General features: G+C 41.4%; 1 protein-coding gene across 1 annotated transcript in view; it reads right to left on the bottom strand.

Moving 5' to 3' along the window:
* The window catches only part of LOC123017201 (neurabin-2-like), a 49,574-nt gene extending 38,096 nt beyond the window's left edge, over positions 1-11,478 (bottom strand). The window contains exons 1-2 of the mRNA XM_044418380.1: positions 11,338-11,478; positions 8,437-10,338 (exon numbers count right to left, since the gene is read on the bottom strand). Of these exons, the coding sequence (XP_044274315.1) occupies positions 8,437-10,062 (1,626 nt within the window). The 5' untranslated portion in view covers positions 10,063-10,338; positions 11,338-11,478. The remainder of the gene's footprint in view (positions 1-8,436; positions 10,339-11,337) is intronic.
* Positions 11,479-12,427: the final 949 nt, after the last annotated feature.

Below are 12,427 nucleotides of genomic sequence, written 5' to 3'. Positions count from 1 at the left end.
TTAAAAGCTGCTGAGATATCCAGGAATATCAACAGGGTCTCAGTCCTGCAGATTCTTTGCAGGGTGACAAAACCCTAGCCTGACCTCTGATCGCAATGGATCCAGACAATCATTTTTAGCCAAGAGTGCTTAGAGCTGATTTGGCCCTACCTGCTCAAGGATCTTGTCTAGGAAGGGAACTTTTACCACTGCTCTAAATTCATTCGGATCGTCTAGTTTTGGAGCTGATCTCAGGAGCAGCCTCACTGCTGTTTAATTATCACTGGAAAATGTTCCAACATTTTCCAGAAAACTCACACGACTACTCCTCTGCATGTTTTTGAGGAATACAATGGGCAGTCAGATTTGAAATTGCATGCTAAACTCAAAACTTTTTCATTTGTAGATGGCAAACATTCACAATGAAAACCATTATAAAAGAAGGCAACTTTGTGAAATGTACAAACATATAAACCACACTGAATCACACAAAGCGTTAGGTTTGTACATAATGAAAAAGTTTTCCAAGAACAGGAAATATCAGGTTTCAGGTAACACTAGATACAGTAACCTTTGTAATACAAAACCAACTAATAAACAAATATTTATTGAATAGCTGAATGAAGTTAGTTTTAAAGGTGGCTTTTACTCAGATAAATCAAAATGTAACCAGTATGAATTCAAACAGCTGCCTAAACCTGGCTGAAAACTGAGGCTGCAATCTTGGGAATAGGCCCTAATAAGACTGACTTTTGAAGAGACATGTACAGAGTTGTGCTTTGTTGGAGGAAACAGCAGATGCTATCCTTGTATGATTTGTAGTAGCTCAGAGGAAGAATATTCATGTGGCAAAATAGGAAGGAAATTATCACATGATCAGATTCCTTCTTTCATAGTTGGATTGTAATCCCTAAATGTGCCTGAAATGTTACCTAACCAATTCAAAATTTGGGAGCATTACATAAGAACATACAAAAGGATGTGACAGGAAGTATAAATGATTTGCAATTTCCGTGTGCCATGAAAGGCAGGAATTCATGCAGGTTCCAGATGTGTGTGGAACCTATGTACATTACCGTAGGGTAGAAGCACATGTTTTAACTTTGCATCTTAGCCTGGAAGCAAAAGTAGAACAAGATGGTAATAATTATAAAGTACCAACAGAAACTTAAAATGCACAGCCCCCCACCCACCCACAGGCTGGTAACAGTCTGATACAACTTTTTAAAAAAAGGATGAGGAGGAGGAAATGTACTTGTGCTTTTTTTTATTACTCGGTGTTACATCCAAAGTCACCTTGAATAATTAAATGAAAAAAAAATTGAATAAAGAATATCCTCTGAAAGAGGAAGTCTTTCTTCTTTCCTTGAAGGACTCCCCAATAGTCACAGGAAAAAAAGGACTGACTCTACAAAAATATAGAGGAGTTCCTACTGCTCAGTGTTCTCATTCTAGAATGGTAGTAAGATGAGACATAAACAGCTCTCAATGTTGTCTCAAACAATTTGCATGCCTTCTCTGGACTCCAGCAATGAATTGAATTCAGAGTCAATGGCTGGGTCATGAAACCTTGCACATACACAACACAAAATAAATAGTAGACTGGATTTTAAATATGTATTGATAGATTGAGTAATGCCTTTTTATTTTGTTGAATTCAAAAATATGTATCTATTTGCAATGAATAGTCAGAATCCTATTGGTCAGGAAATAGTTTAGAAACTTGGCCAAAAGATGACAGAATCTCCTTTGAAAACCTCAAGAGAAAGGGTGAAAAAAGCAGAGACATAGAAGTTATGGGTACTTAAGAGAAATAGATTTTATGAGCAAGCAGGGATAGGCAACTTTTTGGACATACTTGGCAATTTGAGAAACTGTTCTGAGCACTACCACAAAGTAGCTGCCATGAAAAGCATAGCAGTAAGGACAAATACCCTGACTGGAAGACACCAGACACTTGAATTGTTTGAGCAGATAAATGGGCTTTAACAAGACTCATGCTGAAGAGGCAGATTATTAGTGTTTCGTATTTGAATGGACAAAGTGTTGGTTCTAACAATACACTGTTTCATTCTAAATGAACTCTGCTAACCCTACCACATGCCAGGAAGACAGCAAAAAAAGTTTTGGTTAAGCTCACGTAGTCAGAGATACAATAAAAAGAAAACTGAGTAGTGTCTACAGATATATGAAGAGGTTACTGGTAGAGTGAGGATCAATGAATGCTCTTCCTGGATCACCTACATGCGCGAGAAGATAAGAAAAGTATTACAATCTATTCTTTTTCTTCCCCCTGCCTCCATACACACATGCACAAAATGACTTGTTGTGCACATAATATAAACTCTCTGGTTTAAAAAATGGTGGGTTACTAGAATGCACAGGTACACTGCCTGCAGCATAGCCACTTCCACTTTACAGCACAACCCTGGAATGGTTAAAATAGCCCAAAAAAAAAGGTGCTTTGATGATGCTATCTTTCTCCCTTGCCTACCATAATCCACTAGAACCATCCAAAAACTTCCTGCTAAGCATTCATTTGCACTGGCAGACTCCCATTACCAGACAGAAGAATTCCCTCCCATTCAATATAAGAAAATAACTGCAAGAGATGTGGGAGAATGCTAATATTCAGAAAGTTGGGAACCTTTGACTTGATATAAACTGCATCAAGGAAGATGCCTAATTATTTTGATAAGTTATACAATACATACAACAGTGTGATTAATTTTCATTAACAATGATTTCTTTATGCCTATTATAACATTTGTGTATAACTGTGTGACTAATGACAGGGTAAAAAGTATACACTATTATATTTATTTATTTAAAATATTTATATGTTGCCTATTCTACCAACGGCATCCCTAGGCAGACCTGTGAAAATTGTAAGAAAGCATACAGCTTAGATTATACTGGTATATACCCTGCACATAAAAATAAGCAGAGATAAAACAGCAGAGTAAAGGTTGAGCCTGGAGGACAGTTTAGCTCATCCCCTAAACAGTGGAGTCCCTGGTTGTACATAAAATCAGCTCAGAGGATTTTCTTTAAGATTCCATAAATACAGAGAAATGCAGGCACAAGTTTACTCACAGGCATTCATTAAAATGGATTGCATTTGTGTATGTACAAGTTTCTGTATGTTAATGATTCATTAAACCAAGTAGTGCTAGCCTAAAATTCACACTTCAGACTAGTATTCCAATTAAAATATATTAAGCTATGTCACCATAAAAGTTAGGGATAAAGATATACCTTTCAGGTAACCATAACAAGTCATATATTTTGTTGGTTATAGGAAAAATAAAACCTTAAAGACCTGCAATTCTTTCCTGGCATGAGTATATGCCAGAATAAATTGTTCTCTTGACTCTTTGTTGCTTTATGTGCAATAGACTAATAGGGCTACCCACGGAAACAGGAAAATATAGTGATGCCCAAAATTCAGCATTAGGTTTATTTGGCTCAACATATAAAACATCTGAGTAATCGGATACTATATTTTATGAATTCATGGACTGAAAGATTGTCTTTTAAAAGTCTAGAATGTCAAATAAAGTATACTTTGTTGGCAATTTTAAAAATCATTTGGTACATTGAAAGATTCTGACTCAATTTGCACAACTGCATTACTTGGCTTGTTTTAAGCTGCAACCTGTGCAGCTGCATGCAAGGTGACATTTCCCTAATTACCCACTTGGGTACAACTTGTCATGTAGCCCAACCCTGGACAGCATGGTTTGTTCCACTGGGAAACAACTCTCCAATAACCCAGTAGCCCCAGGTTATTTGAAGGTTCTTCACCTCCAAACAAGACTGCACCTGCTCAAGCAAGGCGTTATAGTTATTTTAAGTTACAATCATACAAGCTATGCCCCTAAAAGCAATGATACACATAAAGCATCTTCAGGTCTGGCCCAAAGCAGATGCAACACTGCTCTTAGACACTGACAGCAGGTCACAAGTTCATTTGCTTTTGGCCTCACATCTCTGGCTCACATTCCTACCTCCCTTCCCTAATCATGCTATAAGCATCACATCTTCACTTACACTACTCATAAGTAGTGATAATCAGGGTTTCATTGTAACCACGGTTAGCAATGAAACAGATGTAACACTGACAAGGGAAGGAGAGAATCATGCCATAAATGGTTAAGGGGAGGTATAGAATTCAAATAAATTAAAAAAAAAAATAAAATAAAATAAAGGGGAGAGAGGGGAAGGGAAAATGCAAGCTCTCCATACACTCTTGGTGTATGTTACATCCAACTGTAACCTGATTTGCACATAACTCGGGGTTTGTTTTCTTCTGTGAACCCATAAGCATCCCAGTGCACACTGCAGAAGACAGAATGAATAGGGTTCTACATCCCTGGGTTATTTGTCATGAGATATGAATTGGGAACTCTGGCTTGTCTGGATTTCTGGGTTACTTTTGTAACATGTACTAACAAAGCAGACTTCCTAGCCCATGCCTCATGAAAAACAATGCATGGACAAAGTATCCTTGGGTTCTTTAGTCACTCCCAACAGAAGCAGTGTATACCCAGCACACTCACTCATTCACAAAAATCCAGGGTTTAGGAAGGAACATGGAATGCTGAAAATCCAAACATATTCTACATGGCAGATGTACCAGGAATCAAAATATTTTGCCTGAAATTGAAATTACTCATTAAGTATGAAGTGGATAAAATAAAATTTGATATTTACTGGGACAGAATAAAAAGGGGATCAAAGAAATGACAACAATGTTATCAACTGAATGTCTTTTACTATTCAGTTAAACAATTATCTTACATTATGATAAATTCTCCCCACTAGTTTACCTCAAGTCTGCCTATGGCCTATAAATGAAATCCTGGATTCAGAAAGCACAACTTGCTGCAATAAAAAGTAGTTCCTTCACCACATATATTTCATAAATTTGCAAAAGTTAACTGAGAATTAGATTATATTAATAGCTCTTTGAACTCCAAGATGAAAAATAAAGTTAAATGATTGCACTTTTTAAATTTCTTAACATGACCTGAAGAATGTTCTTTGACTAAGTGCACATTACTACTTTTCCTGATAATAAGCAAGTTGTGGAGAAATCTATGGCTCCTAGATAGCATCAGGCGGCCAAATGTCAGTTCAGATTTCCAGATTCAAGGTCAGAGACACTGCTCCATCCTCAAAGCTTACAATCAGAGGTCCTACTCTCTCACCCTTGCAGCCAGCATGGAAAGAACACTACCAGCTTCTCTCCAAGGTCAGGAAAGTAACCTCAGAGGCGGAGAAGGGGCCACTGCAGGAGTAAGAAGTGAGCCGAATGGAGGTGCTAGAATGCCTCTCCTTCCTCCTCCCTCCTTCCGAGATGTTCCAGCTGGGCAGGCAAAAGAGCACATCTAGTGAAAATCCAAGGTAGAAGGACAGGGAAGAGATCACTCCGGCTGTTCCTCCAACTCTGCCTTGATCCCCACACTTGGGAGACCATAAGCCTCCAAGTTCAGGATTTTATGGCCTCTGCAACAGGATTGGGCCCTTAAATAAACTAGGCAACCTCACAGCAACTGACCTCTCCATTAGGATGGGAATATAAGCATCAATCCAAATATATCTCTTGATATCACTGAACTGCAGTACAAGAATCTTTAACAACATAGCAACTGAATAAATAATCAGCATAGTGCCAGTGCAGATATGAGATGATGGTAACTGTGTATTTGCATTTAATGTGCAGGATTGTTTGTTTGTCTTTCCAAAATGCAAATAACAACAACTGGCAGGAGGATAATTATCATGATTGCTGCAGGCATGGAAGAATAAGGAAAAAAAGTTAAATTCCCTCCCTCCATGCCTGCCACAATTTTGGTAATCAAACACCTCCCATCAATCCCACTCCCAGCTGATATTAATTGCATTTTTTAAAACCTGCCTATTAAATGCAGACATATTTTGAAAACACATTTAGTTTGGTCCACAGTTCTGACAATATCTTGTTTGGAGCAGATATGGCCTAAACCGGAGACTGGCACTATCAGAACAGACAGTATTGACTATCCATGGTTAAAGAATATACATAAGAATTGACTAAATAATAGCTCAAACATATTGTATACATATAATACACAGATTGTATAGACATTTAAATGACTGTAGAACATTATATATGCAGAAAAGTAACAAATATGACTTGTAAAATTTTACTTCATAACAGAAGACAGACTGCAGCATGATTCAAGGGATGTTTAATTAGAACCAAGACTTGCCAATTTCAGTGGGACTTACTCCCAAATAGGTACACTTAGCAGCTGCCTTATGAGGAGTCAGGCAACCATTCATCTGTCTAGCACAATATTATCAACGCTGACTATGTTTCCTGGATTTCAGGCAGAATTCCTTCCTAGTTCTACCTCGAGGTATCAGGGATTAAATCAGGGATGCTCTGCATGAAAGGCATGTGCTTTATCACACTAAGCCACAGCCCCTTATTGTAAGCAGCCTCAGACATCTATCTGAAATTCAGAATTTACTACATATTAACAGAAAATTGTAAGAAGATTTTTAACAAATGATTCTAAAAATCCTGTACATTATCATGGTGTCCAAAATGCATTCCACACCTTTCTCTTTAGTTCTTAAATATCTCAAATATCAGACATAACTAAGTAATTGAAATTAATAAAGCTTACCTGTGTGACATGTAACCAACTCATGAATATGTTTAAATATTGACTGGGTTCACACAACCAATCATAGATAACAAGACACGGGAAGATGGCACATTGTGTGAACCCAGACTGCTTCCCACAAGATGGTTTGTTCACGGGCAACAAGCCAGCCTGTCAACCCATATCCTATGAGTTGTTCCACCCATGACAGGTTGCTATGTTGACTGAACCTGGGTGATTGATCCCATTGTGGGCACAGGGAAATGACAAGCAAGCTGCTTGGCAACAGGGGCAAAAATGTCTTGCTACTCTTTGCTCTGAAAGGCTTGGTGACTACAATGGAATACCACTAAGTACCCAAGCAGCACTTTGATGTGAACATCAGATGACTCAGCCTACCCCACACCAACCACTACCCCTTTTGGGGCTTCCGTGGCTTGTTTTCCCTTTTACCCCTCCTCCCCAGAGAATTGTTTTTTGCAATTTTTGAAGTGATAACCACTTATAGTCCCTTCAAAGTGCCCAACTGGCACACTGGAGCAGCTGCATTTATCATCATCATCATCATCATTTTGCACCTGAGATTTACACTACTTTGTCATTTCTTTTTTTCAGTCCATAAGCTGCAAGGAGATACTTGCGGGAGCAAGGGAGTGGTGTGTTTATTACCCCTTCCTAGGGAGATCCTCTGTATTTTTGTTTGGTTGGGCACTATTTTAAGCATACTTCATCTTTCCTGATACTTCAGATGCTTGGCAAAGTGGAAAAAGTGAATCATACCATTCACAAGAACATGGAATTAGCAGTTGTCAAAACTCAGGCCTCTTTTTAAAATGGGGTTTTGATGGGACTAATCAAAGGGGCTTTTGACCAAAAATACATGCAAGAGATGCCTGATGCACACTTGGAACCCCAATGAAACTCTAAAGTCAAAGACAGTTCTAGGAAGCCGTAAATATCACATAACACATGGCAAAATTAGCAAAAGGCAACCCTGGTTAGCACTATTGTCTGTTACAAAAAGTATATGACTCTTTTTGCATACCATAAATCAACCTCACACTTATCTGGCCTCGTCGTAAAACACACATGGTTCATTTCCTAACTCTCTGGTTCCTTTTGACTAACACTGGCAATTTTCATACATTATGCCAAACTAAACCATACTTTAGTGTGTCATGATCCAACAGAAACCAATTGTTTGGGAGCTTCTGCTTCCACATTTAATTCAGTGCAACTTGCTGTATCATTTAGACCTGGAAAAGTGATCAGTCTTGACTATGGTTAGCTTAAACAAGCCAGCTTTGTAAACCAGTTTGACGTCAGCTTTCTTTCCAACCAAACATAATGTACTGTTAATCAAAGTCTACCTGTCCAAATGATTCAAGAAACCAAACTACTCCTCTATGCTTTAGCATGAGGATGAACACTGTATTGGAACTAGGTTTTTTAAATTAATTAATTACAACAGCAAAGTGCATGCCTGACAAGTCATTATTCTGCATAAACTGACATCTTCACAAATTATTTATGAGTACCTACATCTTTGGCACTTTAGAACTTAATACTATGTGTGTTTATTTGATAGTTCTATTGTAATAAATAGTTCTATTATAGGTTAAAAAAGACTGAGCACAAATATGAATTCAGTTGATGGACTTCTATAGTTCCATTCAATATTACTTATCACTTTGATTACTTCAATAACAATAACAACAACATTTAAGTGTATGGAAGTTCACAATCAAAACAGAAATTAGGGGAAAGTGAAAAAATGAGATTATTCATGACGTTTTACCTTGATTGGTGCTGATGAAAACTTTACTTTTCTCTCTGGATCAGGATCTTCTTCCTCAGAGAGTCCAGGAAATTCCTCATAATCACTGTAGCAGTTGTATTCCTCATCTGGTAAAGTTTCTCCTCCATCAGGGTCCTGACTCAACTCAGTTTCTCTTTCATCATCAAAAGCTGCATTCTCTATCCCAAAAGAACTAGAACAAAATCCACTAAAATTGTCTCTCTGTTCTACTTGTCCTTCTTCATCTTCACTATCTCCTACTTGTACTACACGGTCCTGCTCTCTTGTTTGAGCTTCTTCCAGATCTGCTACCTCTTTCCCTTCCTTCTGACTGGACTCACTACACATACTAAGTTCCTCTGTTTCTTCAAGTGTAAGACCATTTCCTTCCCCTTCCCAACTTGGGAATCTGAGTGGTTTTTCCTTCTGGAAGACATTAACTTCTCCCACAATTCCACTGTCATTTCCTAAATTTCTATTCTGCACCATAATCAGTTCAGCTCTAACTACTTCTACCTGAGAGATTTTTATGGGGGCTCTATCAACTTTAGTGGGTACACTGCTTGCACCCTGCTGGTTCCTTTTAGAAGTTGCTTGATCTCTTTCAGATGCTTCCTCAGTGGTCTTACCCAGTTCATCTCTTTTATTAACACTACTGCCACTCAAAAGGTCAGGTGTTGCGGTAGGCTGATTTTGCTTCAAGCAGAGTTCTTCCGTAACCACTGGCAATTCCCAGCTGCAAGACACTGTCTGGACAGGGCTAAAAGAGTCTTCATTTTTCAAAGTGTCTTTGGACTCCTCACCATCACTATCAGCCAAGAAATTCTCCAGTCTTCTAGAAATAGGTCCAGCATTCAGTAAGGAGGATCGATAGCTACCACTTGACTGCTGCAATTTGTGTTCATTACTTTCTTGACTATCTGCTTTGTCTGTGACAAGCTGACAGCTCAGATCAGTATTGAAATTTAAGGGATCTATTGCATTACTACAGTCAGAAGAGGCAGATCCATGTCTCCTCCTGTCTTCATTCCTGTCACCTTTGTTGGAAGTGCATCTGTCCAATGAACTTGGCTTTATGTTCCTTTCAAATAGTTTCCTAGTTTCAGAAAACTTCTCTGCCAGTGCAGCCTTGTCTAGATTTCCTTCATCATTGTTGCTAATAATTTTGTCAGTGAATGAAGCTGAAGGTAAAGAATCCTGAGAAGTGGTAAAGGGAACAGTGCCAATGTTGAGCAGGTTATTTTTCTGAACACAGAGGAAAGATGGGCTACTGGGAGAAGGAGGTGCAGGGTCAGTTGAAGCTGTTTTGGTGATGATTTTGGGCTCAGAGGGAAGGCTATTCTCACAACAAGGTGGTGTGGAAGAGCCACCCATCTGCATGAACATGTTTTTGATCTTGTGAACTCTGTTGCCATAGGTAACAGTTCTGCCACGAACATGTGGGTCATTACCTCCTCCGTTGGATGAGCTGGTCAGCTTTTGCTGAGGGCCAGATTTGTTTGAAGCATTATCAGGATTCACTGAATCAAAACTGCACTTAATAGCATGAAAATCAGCTTTATAGGCATTTCTGTGTGGAGAAGCACTTCGCAAAGTCCTCTCTCCTTTGCCTTCAGTCTTCATCATTGTCAAAAGGAGAGGGCCTTGACCCCTTTATAGATGCGCGTAGAGAGGATGAAAACCAATAGCTGCTGCCCCTGCTATCTTCCACAGTGCTTGGACAGAAGACTATTCCAGCAGACTGGAAAGTGAATGAGACTGAGAGACGCCTCTGACCGGTTTATTCTTCCATGCAGGCATTGAAGTGAGTTGTGGGAAGGGAAAGCAGAACACACAGAGAGAACAAGCACTCCAGGAATGTATCTGGAAAAACGGGATGCTAATGCCACGATGGATCCACTCCTATCCAGAAAGACATCGGAAAAGAAAAAAGACACATTAATGAGCCGGCAACCTCACCCATTTATGCAAGTATTTCAACTTTGTCTTAAACGGAATTCCATACCCCAAGGAGCAGTAAGATACTCATTTTGATGCTGCAGTATCAGCTACATGGGACGCAAAGCAAAAGATCAGACTACAGAAATTCAATATAATTTCTGGATCCCATGACTTCTGGATCTCAACAAGAGTCCAGTCTCTCCAGGACGTGTTTTCATCGCCAAGGTTCGGTTATGCCATGCAAAGTAGAAAGTGAGGGAGAGAGAGTAAACGAATGAAGGAAATGGGTGCAAGTTGTGCCTCTTCTTCCCTCACCACAGAATAACGATAACTGAGCTCTTCCTCATCTGCGATTACGCCGAGAGGCTTCCAGGGCAGAGGATGCGGCTTCCAAGCAGGCTTGAGCCTCGGCATTTTCCACCAGGAAAAAACACAACTGTTCTCACGGCTGCAAAGTTGCGGCTGCGCCGGTGTTTTTATCCTGGCTCGAAAACGAATCAGAAGGTCCAACAGAGGTCTTGGCCCATCTCGCTCCAAGCGTCTCTGTCCAAGTCTACCCCGCCACTTCCTTAAAGGCCCAACATCTACGGCTCTAATTCCTGAGGGAGGGAGGCAGGCAGGCGGAGTGGAAGGAGATACGTGGACTCGGCTACGTTTCCCCCGTCCTCTCACGAGGAATCTCGGCTTTATTTGCCTCCTGCCAAGCAGGCATGCAAACAATCTCGGCCCAAACTTGAGGCTTCCTTGGGGAGGGCAATAGGCGGGTCGTCTCCCCCCTCTCCGCCGCCGCTCCGGGCTGGGAGCGCGGAGGGGGAGAAGGGAGAGCCAGCTCCGTCGGCTCACAATGGAACCGCCGCGAACTCCCCGCGCCCGCCGCTCTCTTTCCCGACGGCGGCGCCCGCGCGCCTCGCCTGCCTCCCGCAGGAAAACTTTCCCAAGCAGCCCCTCCGAGCGACTTACCTGAGGTAGTTGAGCACGGCAGCGCTTCCCCTTCGCGTGTTTACCCGCAGCTCCTCACTCGCGCTTCCCCAGCCGGTGAGCGCACAACAGTTATCCCGCCCGCCCCCTCCTCTTCCTTCCACAGCAGCCCCCGGGCGCCTTTCCTTCGTTTTCCTTTTTCTTTTTCGGTCACTCCACCCCCTCACGAAATAATCGCCCGCCCGCTTTCCCAGCTCTACTATCACTCTCTGTCTCGCGCGCCCGCCCGCACGGCCAGTTTATAGATCAAGGATTTCTTTCTCCACTGTCTCTCCCCCCCCTCCCCCCGCCCTCCTCACTTCTTCCCAGGGCAGGCGCGGGCGCGCTCCCACACAAAGGGAACAGTCCGCGAGGCGCGAGCCCCGCTTCTTTCTCTAGCCCGCCAGGGAGACAAACGAAAGGGGCGGGGTGAGATCAGAGGTGAGGACCTGGAGGGGGAGGAGAGCGAGTAAGTAACTCTAAGTTCTAAAAGGAAACGCCTGCATCCGTTGGGATGTACCATACCAGGACAAGGGGTCTGGGCGATACCATTTGAGGGAGAGCCAGGAAACTGTGCCTGGTTATCGTCTATTGTTCCAGGTTTGCACCCCGCTGCTGGCGGCATCTGGAAGTCGCTTTCCGTCTGCGAGGCAGGGAGACCCTCGGGATTTATTTATCTCTCTATTTCCATTTCCTAGGCGCCTCGCAGCAACGCAGGGAGGGAGTGAGGAGAGAGGGCAGGAAAAGAAAGGAAAGGGGTGGGCATCTCGGTCCAGTCCCGACAGAAGCCCATGGGATGTTATTGTTTTGGTGTGGTCAAGGGCCCTGGATGCTTGTTTTCCTGAGACAAATAGTACATTTTACAAACGGAAATGGAGATCTTTGAACCCTAACACCAAGAAGCAGATAAATCTGCTTTCTGGATACGCCACTGGAACAGTGCTAATGCATTGAGGGCCCTATTAAAACTAATAATGTTATAATAGTAATAATAAAGTTTTCAGCATGCAAGAGTACGTATCTGCCATTGACAGGCTGGATCTAGGCCTCTAGGCTTGTTCATACTGATTTAAAAGTAATGGGACTACCAAAT

Source organism: Varanus komodoensis, unplaced genomic scaffold (assembly GCF_004798865.1).
Source record: "Varanus komodoensis strain SLA01 unplaced genomic scaffold, ASM479886v1 scaffold9, whole genome shotgun sequence".
NCBI classification, from domain to species: domain Eukaryota; kingdom Metazoa; phylum Chordata; class Lepidosauria; order Squamata; family Varanidae; genus Varanus; species Varanus komodoensis.
Note: the sequence above shows the minus strand (reverse complement) of the source record. Positions and strands in the feature narration are given on the sequence as shown.